Source organism: Eublepharis macularius, chromosome 6, assembly GCF_028583425.1.
Source record: "Eublepharis macularius isolate TG4126 chromosome 6, MPM_Emac_v1.0, whole genome shotgun sequence".
NCBI lineage: Eukaryota > Metazoa > Chordata > Lepidosauria > Squamata > Eublepharidae > Eublepharis > Eublepharis macularius.
In genome coordinates this window covers 56012000-56030809 of record NC_072795.1, presented here as the reverse complement: position 1 = coordinate 56030809, position 18810 = coordinate 56012000, and the positions used below count along the sequence as shown (strand labels likewise).

The window sequence follows — 18810 nt, the reverse complement described above, 5'->3', positions numbered from 1 at the left end:
AAGGGAACAGCAGCAAAATGACCAGCGTTTCACCAAGAGAAGGAGAAGGCTCAAGCAAACTTGAGGGTGCGTGGATGGGCCCCAGACCACACACACAGCACATGGCTGGGCAGCCCAGTTATAGAGCAAAACATATCCTGGAGCAAGGCTGATGACTTTGCCCCCAAACAATGGCTTAATAGCTTGTCCAGAGGTAAGACAATAACTTGGGAAGGGTTTGATATGACTATCTGGGATGGTCTACAGGTAAAAATATTGTAATGACCTAATAAGTATCGTACAGGAAAGCTATCAGATCTGCTTAATACTCTGATTAGGTAAGTGGGAAAGGAAAGGTGGAGGAAGGTGTTGGTAAGATTAGGCGGGGAGGTGTCTCTCAGGAAGCCTCCTTATCTCTCTGGGGCATGGGGGCCATCAGACATCCCCCTATGACTCAAGGCTAGATAACTATCCAGTCTCCAGGCCAGATGGCATCCACTCTGCCTGGGTCCAGGCAGTGTCTAGGACTTATTGCTGAGGTTTATGATATTCCACATCCATAAACTGCCCTTGCAGTGTGGGGAGAGGGGCCTGACTGCTAACAAGCCTATTCTAAGGAATAATTTTTAAAATGTACAGGTTTTAAAATGCACCATCAGCATGCCGACGTGTTGAAGCAGAAGATTCCCATACAGAAATGGATATTTTTTAGTCACCATGAAATTAGCTTGGTAAACATAGACCAAAAATGAATCAAACGTCGAAGAGGAGCCAAATTTAGCAAAAGTATGAAGTTTGAGTTTGTAGAGTCCCAACAGCAGATGCCTCTTTGTGTTTGTAACTATTGATATTACTGGTTTTAAATATTGTTTTCATGTAAATTGTTTTATTGTAAATTATATCTGTATGTTTCAGTGTTGTTGTGTCCTGCCTTGAGCCTGCTTGCGGGGAGGGTAGGTATATCCTCTAATAAATGAAATGAAAATATTTAGAAATCATAAAAGCCATCCTCAAATCATGTACTTTTAAATCATAGCAATAGCTTTAATTGTGCTTTCAGGAGGCTTAATCTATTACCCTTCAAATATTTATTTTATTATTGAAAGACAAGTTGTCTCACACGGGAAATGTCAAGTAGCTGAGAAGAAAGGACAATACTGCAGACATGCCAGGCAGAGTGATACCAAGGGAAACTCCTTTAGTACACTAATGGCGCCATTTCATATTCCTAGGCTGGAGACATGCAAGGGAATAAATAAAGCACTTGCATGCGGAAAATTTGTTTCTGATCTGTAAAAAATCATATGAAATTTCCACTGAATATATTTTTGGCAGGGGGAGCCATGCAGCTTAGTGCAATATTGCAAGAAATCAATAATTGTTCTCTTGGTTAAACTTTTATTTTGTGCACGATTCTCAAATTTGAGGCAAAAAGGAGGGGGGGAAGACCCTTCTTGACAGCAGGGACAAATGAGAGCTTCTGTTGGGCACAGGTCACACAGTGCATTCATCTGTATAAGCTCTTGGCTGGAAAACTATCCAAGGTGTGGCCCATCTGCTGTGGCTGCTGCATCGTACCATGGTCCCTGCTAGAAAGATAAGGATTCACGGCCCATGCTGTGAGTCCTTTGGATTCACTCCCAAGTCCTGGCAAACAATACGTGCAATCCACGACAGCAAGCGGAGTATTGCCAACATGAGCAGATGTTTAAAGGGCACTCTGGTTTGATGAGAGCACCCTGTAAATACACTCTTAGGATTTTTCTCTCAAAAAGAACTCCTGTACGCAACTTTGAATCATTTCATTTTTTATATCTCCAGGGTTTAATGTGGTTTTGTGGGGAAAGGCCTCCACGCGCTAATTATTCTGTGCCCTGCTTGTTCATTCCCCTGTTTATGCCTAAACTTTAGTCAGACAATGACCATTAAAACATTTTCTCAAGCACCCAGGGAAATCTGTACACAAGGCTCCCTTGGGAAGTTATTCAGCATTTTTAGAGGGAATAAGGCACAATTATCAAAAGCATATTGCAGCCAATCAGACCAACAATTCAAAGATGAAAACAGGGACATGTTTACAACACTCCTATTCTCATACCAAGGATCACCGATCACACATTACACATGGCTACTATGTATCTGACAAAGGGAGCTTGACTTTTGAATCTGACACCCTGGAAATTTTGCTGGTCATTAAGGTGCTACTAGATCTGAATCTTGCTCTTCTATTGCAGACCAACTGTACACATGGCTACTATTGCATTCTGTCTATTAGGTTCTGTATTTGCTTTTTCTTCAACAGCCTTTCCTCCAATAATTTAAAAGTCAAAAGCATGATATTCTTTTGATTAAATTTATATTTAAGAAAACATGCATGTCCTGTAACATATTCTCAACTTCAAAAGGCAGCTCAACCACTGTAGTGTGTGATCTCATAGTACCCACACGATTGCACTTACTTTAGTTTTCATAAGCATGAATTTGCATAAACATAAACATGTATCATGCACAAGATGTACCATACTACCAGAGACCCAGGAGAGAGAGTTTATCTGGGAATGACAACAACTAGAATTTCACATTAACAAAATTTGCTCAAGGTATCAACAATAAACAAAACTGGAGACAAATCATGGGCACTAATTTACCAGGGACTGGTATATGAAAAATCGGGATGGCAATGGATGGTCTTTGGTAGATACAGTCAGCCACAACACTGTGAGTTGACCAAAACAATCACACAGGAAAGGCAGGGGAGATCAGTCCAGCCCTGTGTACAGGTTAAAATATGGCTTTATCAACAGCAAACAGAATGTCTAGCAGCACTTTTTGTTTTCTATCCCATTTATGTCAGCCAAGCCTTGTGCAGATGCACATACATACACCAAAGGAAAGCAAAAAGATTTGCTCCATACATCATGGAAACACACTACAGAAACCTAAATTTTGAATACTCTCACTGGAAGGGGTTTTTTTTGCATTTTTTTCCAATGTTTACAACATTTTAGCATCCCCACCCCCAAGAAATACTACCTGTTCCCCCCACCCCAATTTTTTTTTGCTAGAAATCCCAAGTATTTCCAATTTTCAGGTTTTCACCAATAAAGAGAAAGCTTCTACAACTTCAAGGGAACAAAGAAACCAATTTGGGGAGGGGCTATAGAAAACTGGTGTACTTAATACGTGATTTATATTTGAAAGCAGTAATTTTGCACTGGGTGAGCAATTTCAGCCTCGCTTTCACTGTCTGATATTAGAAGAACCTTTTGCCCTGGATTAAACTGCAAAAATGTCGCAATGGGCGACTGCACGGCTGTGAGCAGCATGCTGAGGCAGTGTGGTAATTGACATTGGGATAAAGTACAGACAGATGGAAAGAACTGTGAAGTATGACCTGGAATAGGGCCCTTTTGTCAGCTTTACACCCTTAGTCTTCTTTGCAAAACACAAATAAATCTTTTAAGAAGATTATACTTTCACGCCTTGCCTTGTTCCCTGAAGACTGGAAGGTCTTGGAAACGTGTAGATAGGCACAGAATCACACTTGTTTGGTATTATGATTTTATAATTGAATATGCCAGATGAGATCTTCCATCTTTTATTAAACCAAAAATGCAGATGTGCGCGATTCTATTTGTGTACAGCTTTGAGAGACTGTCTGTCCAGGTCTCAGACTAATAACTGTATAAAGGATGGGATTTTTGTATTTATGGCAGCTTTACCTGTAAAACAAAAAAAGGTTTCCACACACCTTGAACTCTGCCTTTCTCTTCTTTGTCTACCGCAAGGACACACCCCTCTATCTAATTCCATAGAGCATGCAGAGACATCTAGTGACTGAATGTCATACTGCAATGTACACACCAAAACCCACATCTTTTGTAACCAAAGAAAAAAACTGTCTTAAATTGAGTACTGAAAACATGATCTGTTTCATGGAAATGTAGCCAAGGAGCTCAGCTGTAACTGGAAAGCAAAAAAACAAAACAAAACACTCATATCTTGGAAGAAAATTTAGTGTTCATTCAAAGACATAACAATCAGGAGTTTGCAATAATTAAAATATTCACACATCATTTCTAATATTTGCTGGTGTTCAGTGTATACTACTTCCAGGAATGGAATGCCAAAAATTAAACTTGAAATTTCTTATTCTCATATCTGTGGAACAGCTTTACCTTGTAGAACAACTTGGAGTACCTAAAGATTTAAGGGAGCTAAAAATTATTAGGTCCAAAGGTTTAAAAGTATTAGTAAATGGGGATGGAGTAGGAAGTTGTATTTCGAAGCAGTTTCTGCAACCATGTGAGTTAGAATCATATTTTCACAATTTTTGAGATTAGGCAATATAAGTGAGGGACCTGCAAGACTTGAGGAGGGCATCTTATTTTCCTTCTCCCAACTATGTCTTATTTCTCCTATAGCCTTTCCCATTTTCCTACTTTCTTGTCTCCTTTCAACCTACCTAAATTTATCTGCCATCTGTCTTCAGCTTTTTCTCCTTCCCACCCCCAGCAAACTCTACCTGGGAAAACTATGGTCCACTTATACGGTGCTAGCTGCTGGGTCCAACTGAGCAAGGCTTGCCTCCAGGCCCACTTGTGCAGCAGGGAATCTACAAGGGAACACCTCACTCTCTCCAGTATCCCTCTAACCACTGCACAACACTGGTTTTCATGTGGTTGCTGCTGTTGAACGGTAGCAAAGAGCTGAGGCTAGGGAAGTTATGTATCTCATGTTGTATCAAGTTCCCCATGGTTGTTGCTAGGCCTGACCCCATTGAGTAGCCCCTTAAAAGCCAAAGCAGCCCAGGAAAGGGTCCTGCTCTTCCTCCTCCTCCTCCTCTTACTGACAAAGACCAAGGCTTCAGTTAATAAGACCATTATAGTTGCCTAGCAATGGCCACAGAGGGCATTTGTTCCTTAAAGCTACAGGTACAGCTTCTATTATTGGTGAGGGGGACCCCCCAGCATTTTTTTTTAAGATTTCAGATTTATCTGTAAATCTGAAGCTTTTCTCAGATTTGTAGAAAGTTTTGTCTTGTCTGTTAATGGCTCCATCCTCTGGATTTAAGTATCCACAAATTTGGCCATGTTGAGAATTAGATATATTGATGATACAATTCAGATATTAACAGGTAAGATTTTTTACTTACTATTATTTGTAAGCTGCTTTCAGCACTGCCTGGATATCGCTAGGTCCAACACACCTTGCCTTCTAGAAACTTTGGACTGATCCCCTTAAACTGAAATGCAATTTCAGAGTATGGAAAATATAAGTAAAGCTAGTAGGCATAAAGTAGAATTTGGGCAATTTTAATAAAAACTCAGAAAGCAGCGACAGAAAAGAAGAAATCACATAATTTCCATATTTATAATCCAACCCATCTGAGGATTCCAGCAGGCGGTATCAAATTGACAGCACGCATGGCAAAGTCCAAAACAAGAGAGAATGAAGTTCCAATTAAGAAAAAGAATCAGAGTGTCGTTCCTGGAGTTCCATTTAAATCAGAACCAATCAAGGCTTGTTCTGATTCCTGCAGCTTCGCTCAGGAAATAATGAGAAAGATGAAAGAGGCCCAGCCAGCCAACACAGCCCTTTGAAGCCAGGAAATCACAAACATCACTTTGGAGAGTTTTGTGTTTGTGCGGCAGCTGTTGCATCGCTTCCTTCAAGAGAATGATCTGCTACTTGATTTTCCTTCATTGCAGCCCTGTTCCTTAGTACTAACAAATAATCAAGGCAAGGCTGCAGGGGCAATGGTTTCTAAACCAGGAAGGAAAAATGCACTGCCTTTTGAAGAGGAATATGAAAATTGCTCAGGTTTACATTAACAGTGTACCGTTGTATACTGGTTAGAGTATCAGACTAGGCTCTAGAAGGCTGAGGCTCAAATCTCCAGGCTGCCACAGAACCTCGCTGGGTGACCATGGGCCTGTCACTCTTTCTCAGCCTAACCTAGTTCATAGGGTTGTTGTGAAGATAAAATGGATGGTGGTGCATTTATTTATTACATTTAGTTCACTTAAGGTGAACTCAAGGTGCTTTACCCAATTTAAAACAATGCAATAGGAACAGTATAATACAACAATGTCATAAGTCATTTTATGTCCTTCTTGAAGAGAAAAGCAGGATATAAATTCCTAAATAAATAAATAACAATTAGCTGAACTTGTCAGAACATCTGCTGTCATGCTCACTTGTACCTCAAGTGCTAATAAGTTTAGCATGTATGTATCACCTCGTTACGTAGCCCATTGCTCTTTGCATTCTCATAATCATAATAGAAAGGTTGTTTAGAAGCTGAATCACTCATCTTGCTACCTCTAGTTGCCAACCACCTGCTGGGGTTGGGGGATCCACTGCCCCAACCTTTCACCAGCCATCCCTGCTCACTTGACCAGTGAGGAGGGAAGGAGCAGGAAGGTAGGTCAGGAGCTACGAGAGCACGGGCTGAAATGCCGTGCACTCTAGAGACCCCAATGATGTAACTTCCACTTGAAACCCGAAGGCATCAGCACGACCCCAAACATAGTGAAAACGAGATGGCAAAACAGAAGGATCTCGACCCCCTGCCTGCCTGGTGACTCCAATCCCTGCTTTCGAGGTGGGCTTGATATCCCCCTGCCCCCACCTGCCCCCACCCCCAGTCCCACTCACCAGGCCAGCAGAGGGGGAAACACAGGGGAAAGAAGTGCTTGCATGCACTCTCCTCCCATATCATGCCAGAGACAGAGGAGTCGCAGGGTGTGCTGAAGCTGAGATCAGTAAAAACTGCCCATTTGGAGGTGATTTTTACTGAGCTCAGCTTCAGGTTCACCCCACAGCTCCTCTGTCCCATATGTCCATCCTCCTCTGTCCCATATGTCCATCCTCCACTTCTGCTAAATATGGCAGATTTTAATGCAATAGGAAAGGTAATAGTGTTGACAAGAACGCAGAGAGCATACTGTCAAAAGAATCCACAGTGGAGGGGCAGACTGAGAGTCAAACTATATGTCTGAATTTTTAATGAATTGGGTCTAGGTTTTCTGGATCCAAATCAGGATCCCCACAGGTACACAGCAGCTGCAGGGAATGGCTTTTAAAAAAGAGCCCCAAAGGGCTTGGAACACTGCTACAGGAGGAGGAGGAAGGGCTCTTGCCTTCCCCTCCAAAATCCTTGCCATCCCCTCCAATATAGAGACCTATTTCCCCATTTTTGCTTCTCCATATGGAATAAATCCAGACCCAACCCGTTAAAAACCCAAACGTGTAGTTTGACCCTCAGTTTATGACAGCCGTGATCTACTTCAAATGACACGCTGCTCATGCAGAAACTCCCATTTTCAGCAGACTTGCTTGCTTAGAAGAATTGCCCTGTGCATGTTGAGCTGGTAACTCACCACCTCAGGAATCCACCTCAGGAATTCCAAATTTATTTTAAGTGATTTTTTAAGATTATATTCACTGGGAGCAAGACTTTTTGTATCTTGTACCACAAAGGTCTGATTCCAAATAGCCTGAGAAAATGGAGATTATGTAGCCATATGTGCCTATGGTTCTCCAAAAACACTGCCTTCGACAACTCCTTTTAAAAATCTAGCAATGATATATGGGATAAGAAGCCATTGGGGTTCTGGGAGAAAGGAGGGGATATTCCAATGGAATATTTTCAAAAAAGTTTTGATGAAACAATTTTAAATTTTAAAAAAACCTTACACCACACAACACCAATTAATGTTTTCAACAATCAACACAGACTACAAGTATTCATACCAGATCTCCCAAGTGAGAACTTAGTCAGCTGTATCGTTTAGATTTAGCCAAAATTCCAATAGCTTGCATGGCAGCACCATTACCACCCACTTAGCCTACCGATTCCAGTTCCTGTTCCTTCCAGAATCCTCCACTTCTGATCAGTGCAATACAGAAGACCACAAAGCTCAGGCCCTTTTGTTACTTGTCAGCTTTAGTAGTCAATGGGGCAATGTTTTTCTTCATCCAGAATTACTTTTCCTGCGGGCATCTACCCAGAAATATTAAAGGAGACTCCCTGCATGACCCCAACTCTTTTTCCCCTTCAAGTAAGTTCACTTCTGTTGTACCATTTGCCATTCACAGGATTGGATGGGATTTTAAAAAATCATTTCTCAAGCATAGACATGTGGAAAAGTTAGCTCAAAATGTAACATTCCCAAGGGAAATATTATGAGAAAGTCCGCCAAAGGAATACAGAATTTCACGCATTGACATGAGAAACTGAAGTCCATGTCATAATGAATATTTTCAGTATGCACATGTTATATGCCTACTATAAATGCAACATTCGTGTTTCAAGGCACATTGTGGAACATGCACAATTTGCTTACATGCCACAAGGATATTCAATTAATTGTGGCAACCGGCAGTGTATGTACTCACATGGGAGATCACATTTTCTTGACATAAATGTTTGAAACATTTCTTATTTCAGGAAAGCAGCTCTCATTCCAGGGTAACTGTCCTGCAATCTCTGAGGATCATTTCCTATAGCTCTTGTGTGAGCATCCAGATCCAGAACTGCTTTCTGGATTTTATTTTGCAATTGTGCACTTATGAAGATGGAGGGTTTCAATCCACATCAACATCTTACCTTTCAACATGGTTACCAAGGATGGCTACATGACCAGTCCATGCTTGGAAGCTGTTCAGCACAGGAGAGTGCTTGGGGGTGCTTTCCCACACTTCTAGACATGCACTACAGCATCAGACCAGAAATACAGACAGCTGCTGTTTGGACTTTGTTAGGCTTTGGAAGGTTTGAAACATTTTGTTCCAGGCCAATGAATGTCAGTTTCAAGAACTCAGGCTTGGCTTTGCCTCCTCCCCAGGTTTTGCCCCTCTTGATTATTTGTATTTAATCTTTGTGTATTATAATTCAGTTTCAATTTAATTCAGCACCTGCTCATGATGCCACTAGATGGTGAGTATGATGAGGCAATCAATTATCTCGTATGTCTTTTATGGCCATTTTACATTGCATAAGATAAAGAGTTTTGTCACTATTATTTTACTGCTTTTTATTCACTGCACTTTATCTTGCCAGGGATCCTGCACTTCAATTATTAAATACTAATAAAGCATGGCTGATGTTTTGGCAATATAAAACATTTTCCATTTTCTTCTAAAATCAGATAGGAATATTGTTGTTAAGGGTAATCCAAACCTCTGAAATTGGGTGAAATAGCCTATCTTTAGGCAACTTGGAGTTTTATGTAAATATAATGTTGGATTCTTTGATCACCAGATATGGGGGAACAATTAATAAGAAGGGATCTCTACATTCACACCTGGTTTATGAGCTTCCCAGGGACATCTGGCTGACTGCTCTTGGAGGCAAAGGCTTGCTTCTGTGGAGAATTTCTGCTAACAGAAGGGGGACAATTTTTGCTGGTGCCCTCCTCAGTTCTAGACCTTCAATGCCCCTCATGTCTTTTCCTGGGTGTGCCTGTCTGCCAGGAGAAACATTTATGAGACCATTTCAAGCAGCAGTGGGAGAGAAAAGGCAAGGAAGCCCCATTCCCCAGAGATAAATGTTTTCTGTTAGAGGAAATCTACTGTAGGATCCAAGTCACCCTGGACATATAGCCCAGAAAAAGTCAGTAACCATCTTCAGTTCTTTCTATGACTCCAGGTTTACTCAGTCAGAAAACAGTGAGCAATGTAAATCTAACTTTAGATTTAAGTTCCTCAGATACAATTTCATAGAATCAAAGAGTTGGACGAGGCCTTCCTGTTTAATGCAGGTAGACAGTAAAGCTAGACAGTCTCTGTTCAGTCACTGCTTGAAGGCTGTTCAATCTCTGCTTGAAGACCCCTGGCAAGGGACATTTTATGTACTCCCAGTAATCACCAATTCCACTGTAAAACTGCGTGTTGTTAGGTTGTTAAGTTTCTATGAATGATTTACTGAAATCTATCCTGTAACCTGAGCCCTTTAGAGCCCACTGTGCTGTCATTTGTATGTTCTCATGCATTTTTAGTGATGACTTTGTGACACAGTGTTGTCTTCATTCACATTTCATCTCATTTCTCAATTAAAGTTTTCTATTGTGCGGCACTGCACTTGCAGAAACCACATCCCGTAATTTTTCTCAGAATATCCCTTTATACTATACACTTTCCTGGTGTATTCCATGTTCTACCTCCTCCCTAACTCTATAGAGCACCTTCTTGACAACGCCACTAATGGAGGAACATGGACATATACTTCTGCTTTATTTTACCTTTAGTGCTTACTTTCCTTGTAAGCCTTCCCAGTTTCTTATTCAGTCTGGAGAAGATAACTCTCTGAACAGCATCCAAGGCTCAATGCATGTAATGTGGAGGGCCATTTCATTCAGAACAGTAATGCACTATCACTCATTTTAGTTTATCTAAAATACATATCATTTGTAAAGAGATGTTCACAGCAATCCACAGGCTTATTATATGGGCTCCAGATTTAGAGAGAGGGATAGATGGTCCCTTTCCCAGTTTTCACTGAGAAAAAACAAGAGGCCATAAGAATGTTTATAGAATAATTAACCAAGTTCATAATCCTGCTGCATATGAAGTAGCCAGGAGAGCCTCCCTGACAACAGTATGTTAGTATGTCACAACAATCTCAGGGCGAAGCTACAAGTGACGAATGACACTTGAACGGCAAGTGTATTTCTCCCTGTTCACTTGCGCTCCACTCAATCCACTTGCCGTTCAAGTGTCATTCGTCACTTGTAGCTTGGCCCTCAGTGGATCAGTCCAATATGGGTCACTCTGACTCTGACATTCAGTAAACATAACAACAACAACAACAACAACAACAGTGTGTTTATATACACCCTTCTAGACAGATTAGTACCCAACTCAGAGCAGTGAACAAAGTTATTGTTATTATTATCCCCACAATACAGCTGGGGAACTGGGGCTGACAGGAGTGGCATACCCAAGGCCACCTGCTGAGCTAATGGCAATCGTGGGAATGGAACCAGCAGAATGCTGACTTCCATCTCAACCACTTAACCATTATACTATAGCAGGTCATGTGGCAAAATGGTGACTGAGTGATTTCAATCCTAGATAGGTCTGAGCAAGGACCATATTGGAGCCCTATAGATAGAGAGAAATATTAGTACATGTGAATATAGAACTGCTACCATTTGCTTCCAACAAAGCTCTTTCCCAAATAGAATGCTCACAAAATGGGTTCTTGGAAGAATTTGCCAACCAAATATGAAAAGGGCAGAAAGGAACACTGCTGTTGCAGACTCTTCTCTGACAATAAAATTATTGGTTGAACAAAAAGGGAAGCAGGTTTGACAACTGATTCATTTTCATGTTTGAAGGGCAGATTATTTATTCAGTTAAGTTTTTGCTGCTCATTCTTGAACAGATAACCTTCATTGGGAGGACTGTTGCCCGGAACAAAACTTTACAGATATCTTAATTACAGCTCTGTTGTTTAGTGGTTAGAGCTTTGCTACAAAGTAGACAAAGAGACTCTCTTGTTTCCACATCCCTGTTTTAAAAGTAATGCTCCCTCTGCTGTAAAGATAATACGCTATTATATTGCCAGACTTCCAAAGAAACATAGTTAAGCTACAACCATTCTGCAAACATGACCTAGTGTGTACTGACCATTCACAATTGTGCTTTCACCACAGGTGTTTCACAATAGGACATGACTCATCCTTGAACACAGGCAGAAGAACTGCTCTTTTGCTGAGGCTGTTGATGGCCCTATCAGGAACTCCAGCCATGGGATGAAAATATGACAAAAAGGATTTTCTACTTTGGCACAGTTGCACTGAGGTCATAATCTAAGGCAGAATACATTTGATGGACTCAAGAAGAGAAAGACAAAAAAACCACAGTCACTGCTCAGTATACCTCATATATTCCCTAGACTCATTTGTTAAGGAAGATCCCAATTTGTTGCCTGATTTCGGGCTGAGGCACACACAAGCAGAGGCCAGGTCTTAGTAATCCTTGTCACAATAGGAGTAGATTGTCCACAATAGGACCCAACTTGGAACTCCGTCTGTCAGAGATAGACATGCAAACTTGTAGATCCCCAAATAATCCATAAAGTGACCATGTTTGTGTTAATGATAGTTCAGTGTTCTAAACTCGTTACTGGCAGAAACTGATTTAAAGCCAGCCCGTAAACTACAACCTGCACCCAGTTCCATATAGAGGACTTCTAAACAGCGCTTTGCTTGACAAAGGCCAGTGACCATCAAACAACATTTGAGTGAATCATTATCTTACCTTTGCAGGCCACATTGTTCTCAGGCTCATATCCAGCTTTGCAGGTGCAGCGGCCAATGGGAACCATCCATTCCCCATCTCCATTGCAGTACAACTTAATGGGCACATCCACCTCCTCAGCATTGGGAATGCATGTACCTCGTGCAATCACTAGAGAGGTGCTTTCTGCGCCTGTCATAGTCTCTGGAAAGATGGCAAAGTTTTGCACCACACTAGGGCATTTCTTAAAGAAGACCCTTACCGACAGCAGTGACATGCACGCCCCATAATCCTGAAAGGCAAGGTAAAAGCCATTGCGATGGAGGGGTCCGAAGCTCCTCACCTCTGTGTTCACTTTCATCAACCTGCCACCAAAGTCTACCTGAGAGAAGCTCTCGTCTGCAGCAATGGTGTCCACTTTGAGGTAGGGGGCCTCTGTCCAGAAGGCCGACTTCTTGGTGGCAATGACAGAGTCTGTCTCATAATAATACAGGTTGAAAGTTTCCTTACAAGAGCCAGGGACATTGGGAAGACTGCTACAGTCCCGCACAGTGAAGCGCATCTCTGTGTAAATGCGGTGTGCACCACGTCGGTTTATGAAAGTAGTGAGAAGCCAGTTGTTCTGGTTAGGCTCAAAAACATTGCACACCTGGTAAGTACGGATTGTGTTGAGGTTCTCATCATAGCCACTGACTTCTTCCCACTGTATGGAACAAATAAAAAAGGAGGGGGGGGGAGGGAGAGAAATCAAGCAATTAAAAAGGATAGAGATAAAGAAACACAGGAATAGCACTTTAAGCCCTGGAGTAATTAATCACTACAGCTGGCAAGAATACACAGACCTGGAGAATCAGTGTGTTCTACTTTACAAGTTCTGAAAATGTGAGAGACATCTCTCATTCCAGGATCTAAAACAATAGTCAAAAGTACGGAATCGGCCAACAAAAAAATAAAAATAAAGCATTTGGCCCAGTTTTACACACATAAAGACATACAAACAAGGCTTGTTTGGAACCAGCCAAGTGACACATACACAAGTGTGTTTTGAACTCATATGATATTCAGCATCTTGAGGCTGACACAGCTCTGAATCATCTTGTGCCCTCAATATTCTGTGGCAATGATAATCACAATCAACACACTTCTGATCTTCTGGTAGCTTGGCCTGTATTAGCCCCTGTAAAATTTGACAGCTTCCTGAGAAACATTGTTTTGAATACAGATCTAGCAAATATCCTTTTAAATCAGAATCATGTCCCAGAATTAAATTGAACTACCAAATGGCCCAATGCATACTACTGAAATCTAGCTGATGAGTCAACATTTCTTTTGAAATTATAGGATATTTCTTTCTTCTAAACAAAAGGAAAGAGCTGCAACCCAAAAATGTACATGGGTTTCACAGGAAATGAGACTTCTGAATCAGGAAAACATTCTCCTTGCTTAGAATTGCAAATTGCTGTTTATTAGGCAAACAAGGTAGTATGGACAGAAACTCTCAGTGCAATTCTATGCAAAGTTACTCCAGTCTAATACGATTTACTTCAATGGACTTAGATTAGAGTAACTCTGCATAGGATTGCACTGTCTATTGCAACAGAAAGGATGTAGATGCCTTTATAGGAGAAACTATAGGACTCGGACCATGAACAAATGAGTGAGGTCTTTCCAGAAGCCTGCAAAAAACTCTGGGTTTGAAGAAAAATCTGATAAAGTACATTGGGGGTTTAATCTCCCCCCCCCCCCAATGATAGCAGCAGCTCCTGAAGCTTTAAGAAATGGGTGCCTTCTGAGCTCTCAACAACTATTCTGGGATTGCTAAGCAACCACAACAATACTGCTAGCTTTCAAACCTTGGTTTCTGTAACTAAAAGACAGGAAGAAGGAGAAAAGCCCTTTCTGGGGCTGTTTTGGCCTCAAGGCCACCCCTGCTAACCCTTCCACTGGCCTGGATCCCTTGCCCCACACTATTTCCTCCTGGTAGCTCTCATGGTTTAACCTTTCTCTCCTTCGTTCTCTCCTTTGTATGATTGGGTGGCAAGCACATGGGGGGCTCTGGCATCACTTATGGAATGGCATCACTCACATCATTTTGGAGGGTTTACCCCCCCACACACCCCATGTACTTTTTAAAGATTTCAAACTTTTCTGCAAATCTGAGACTTTTCTTAGGTTTGTAGAAAGATCTGTTTTGGCTGTTCATGGTACCAGTCTTGCGATTTAAGTATCCCAGATGTGGCCACATAGAGAATTAGATATATTGATGATGCTGAATATTCATGCGAACCCTCTACAGCACTATCAGCTCCAAGGTTCACTAGCCACTTGTGTGTAGTTCTATATTATACTTAAGAAATCTTCGAAGACAGCCTCATATGTTCATAAGTTGTGGCCACCACAACTTCTTCTTGGGAACTTTGTTTCACTGTGGGCCAAGCTACAAGTGACAAATGACACTTGAATGGCAAGTGGATCGTGTGGAGGGCAAGTAAACAGGGAGAAATACGCTTGCCGTTCAAGTGTCATTTGTCACTTGTAGCTTGGCCCTGAGCCTCAGTCTCTTTCTGAAGGCAAGTGAAAGCTATTTGTCTCAGCATGCCTGTGATAATTAATGAGATTTAATGTGCTGTGCTGTTTTATTCTTTTTTTAAAAAAATGCACTTGTTTGTTGGTTTTTAATGATTGTAAACTTTTTCTGAATTATTCCAAAGAGAAGAGGGTGAACTTTTTAAAACTGAAAATAGTATATATTTGCCAGAAGAAGAGAACACATCTCTGACAAATCAGGTTCATGTCCATAAAAACCTATGTGGTGATAAATCTGTTAGTTTTTAAAGTATTCCTGTTTTGCAGCTACAGACTAAGGTAAACTTATCTAAACCAGCACATTTCACAAAGAAAAAGGTATAAAATCACTTTACTCAATTGTAGCTATTTAGAAAAAATGCCTACCATAAAGGTTTTAAACAGGGCAGTGAATGACATATCTGTTTAAGTATCCTACCAACAAAAAAGTCTGTCTTTCTTGTTTCCATTTGCTAACATGCTAACATATCTTTCAAGTATTACAAGATGCAGCTAATGGTTACATTTAGCAGGTGTTATGTGATCCTGAATGGGGGGAGCGGGAGGGAGGGTATTTGTGCAATCACATGTAGAAAGTGGAAGCCGTGAATTAAATTGTGGTCCATATGTACTTTGGGAAAGGGGGTGGGAAGAATAGCATGAAAAAACTTGCTCCAGGCAGAGATCTCTATTCCTCACTTTTATGAGCAACACATCCATCAAAACTGACAAGAGAGTGTGTGCCGATATGCAGGTAGATTAATGAAAGAGCATTAATGTAACGTTGGCTACTGTGGCAATTAAGGGGCAGGCACAAAGTGTGTCTGGGCCTGCAACAGCATTAGAGTATCGCAGCCCAATTTATAAGCCATTCAAATTGCTCTGTGTTTACAGGCCGATTGTTTGCAACAGCATTATTCATGCAGCAGTCTTTAAGTGCTGCTCTGGATGTGATGCATAATTCCAAGGTGCTGTGGTGCCACTGAAGCATGAATTAATGGTTGCATCATAGCACGTTATCAGGAAGGATTTTAATATTTCTATGGAGATGAGAGTATTACATATGTAAGCAAAACTGTATGGTGTAAAATGTTGGGCTGTCATGTACATATACTGAAGTTAATGTGGTGGCAAGGCTGCAGGAGATTAGTATACAGAATGCTGTACATCTCAGGTTGGTTTTGGAAAATTCCAAGTTCTTATTACTCCACCTAAACAGCCATCCTATCATTACTCTAGTATTTCACCATGATCTTACAGCTCTGGCAGAAGATGCTGAGCAGCTGCAAAAACCTTACAAGACATATTTAGCCACCAATCAACTGTTTACTTCTGTCTTGGGTGATAACAATGACATTAACAGGAGCCATCGCTGCTTCTATAGGTAACAATATAAAATCTATTTCCAGTAGCGTTCACACACTGCTATGCTAGGTTCTCCAAAAAGTGCATCTGTTGCAAGGCCATTATTCCAGCCACTGTAATAACTTATTTATACACAGTTATGTCATACATTTGGAAGAAAGAACCCAGAATGCCCTGCAGAACTGTACTTATTAAGAAGCATTTCCCCACCACAAAAATGCTTCCTCCTGTCTTGCAGTAATTTTGCATCAGTATACCTTTTGAAGGGGAGGGGGACATTTATTTTCCGCGTTAATTTGCAGAGCTATAAAGAATCAGAGGATGGAGCTATTACGCTCTTCTCTGAATGTAAGCAATAAAGTAATTTGTAAGATTTTAGTACAAAAAATGTCAAAGATGTGCCTGACTCTTCTGAGGCTAAAGGCTGGATCCCATGATTTGTCACTGAAAGCACTAATGGTCATCATGGACCTGTTCTGCATTCACTCCCCTCTTCACAGCAGTCTTCTCCAAGCCTGGGATAGTTTATTCCTGGTATCATGGGACTCATGTGAAGTAATAGCCATACAGTTCAGGAGTCTGCAGTAAGGAGGGGACAGGGAAAGAAGTTATCCTTTCTACCTCTTCTGTCAGTGCAGTTCTGCTGATGGATCAGAAACAAAGGAATACTTTCACCCCAATCACTCTCCTAATCTGTGTGGCTATTCGTCCATGTAGGTTCCTGCCCGTAGGTCAGAAAGGAGGGAGAGGAATGTGAGAAAGATCCACCATTGCTGCATGAAGACAACAGCCTTCTCTGAAGTTTGTCCCCCAGCAGCTGACACTCGGTAGTATACAGTGCTTGATCATGAAAATTCTATTTAAATGTCATAGCTAAGAGCCACCCCATTTACCTATTCTTCATAATTTATCTAATCCTCTTGAAAAGTCATCGATGACATCACCACTTCTGGTGGCAGCAAATCTGAGAATTTAAATTTCTATTTAAAAAGTACTCTCTTTTGTTTGCCCTAATTCCACAGCCCATCTAGTTCACTGGTGATCTCAAGTTCTAGTATTATAAGGAAAGGAGAACAGTGTCTCTCTCTCCACTTCCTCCAAACCATGAATAATTTTATAAACCTTTGTCATGTTTCTCTCCTCTTCATCTTCTCACCCAAATTAACCTTCCATGACCCACAACACTTTAGTTAGTGACCAACAGGAAGGTGCTCCAACCCTTTTTGTCGCTGTGTGATCTAAAAACTCTTGGAACACTTGGATGTGTGTCATCTGGATCTGGTGACTGGTTAATTTATAATTTGTCAATGAACCCCAAAGCTTCACCTTTTCTGTCTTGAACACAGAACTTTCCAAAAGCCTGCCTCTGTTTGCTCACTTTAAAACTTGATGACATTCAGAAACTTTTAAGAAATCATAATCCAAATTACTTCAGGTTAAATTATCCAAATTTAACTAATTTGAGGAGGAATGCAATAGAGACTAGAGATGGGCACAAACCGGGGCGGGGGGGAACGAACCATGCGGTTCGTGGTTCATCAAATTTCACAAATCACGAACTTTCACAAACCTGCTCCTGGTTCGTGAACCTGTTTGTTTGGTTCGTGAAAACGTCACATCCAGGTCAGAAAATCATCACTTCTGGGTCAGAAGAAGGTCACTTCTGGGTCATCAGACGGTCTGCAGGAAGTCCATCCCCTGTTGCCTAGGAAACTGATTGATTGGCACCAGGCTGTCTGCAGTCACGAATCAAAAAACGAATCAAATGAACCAGCCTAAACTTCATAGCAATTCATCAGAAATGGGCTCTGACAAACATCGGTTCACGAACCACGAACCGGCCTGGTTCGTGCTTAATTTCAGTTTGTATTTTGGTTTCTGCCCATTTCTAATACAGACTGATTGAAGGGGTTGCACACCCCAACTTTGGTTTGATTCATGAGGGTGGGGGGCGGAAAGTAGCTAGCAAAGATCATGCAGCAGTTACAACATGCCTGCCATTTCTTTTTGTCTTGCCTCTTGTCTGAACGGACCTCTCTTTAAATACCAACATCTGGTCTTAAAAAATATACATGTGTCAGAGCCTCTCTTATAATTATGATAGACTTGTAAAGGGATTTGTAGCTTTCCAAGTGATAGATCACAGATAATGAAAATGACAGTAAAGGCCCAAATGAAATAAAATAAGGACTGTAAAAATGATAGAAATAGTACATCTGTGTGGATATCAGTTTGTCTTCCAATCTCACTGAAAACAAAGCAGCTCATCTGGGCTCCTATTTATGCCTCTGTGCAACAAAGGACAGACAGTTTACTTTCAGCAAGAATCCAGAATTTTTTTCTGTTGACTTCAAGAATGATATTTATTACATGGATTAAAGTTGTTTATTCATCTCTAAAATGAGAATGTTCCTCTATCACAGATAAATCTGGAGAATTCAGTGCTTCCTCTCAAACATAGGCATTATGAACTGTGACATCGATGGTTGTTGTGGGTTTTCCGGGCTGTATTGCCGTGGTCTTGGCATTGTAGTTCCTGACGTTTCGCCAGCAGCTGTGGCTGGCATCTTCAGAGGTGTAGCACCAAAAGACAGAGATCTCTCAGTGTCAGTGTGACACTGAGAGATCTCTGTCTTTTGGTGCTACACCTCT

General features: G+C 41.2%; 1 protein-coding gene across 3 annotated transcripts in view; it reads right to left on the bottom strand.

Annotated features, from left to right (window-relative positions):
* Positions 1-18810, bottom strand: part of EPHB1 (EPH receptor B1) — a 421589-nt gene that overhangs the window by 259366 nt on the left and 143413 nt on the right. For all 3 annotated transcript variants that reach the window (XM_054982436.1, XM_054982434.1, XM_054982435.1), the window contains exon 3: positions 12250-12931. In XM_054982436.1, coding sequence (XP_054838411.1) covers positions 12250-12931 — 682 coding nt within the window. The remainder of the gene's footprint in view (positions 1-12249; positions 12932-18810) is intronic.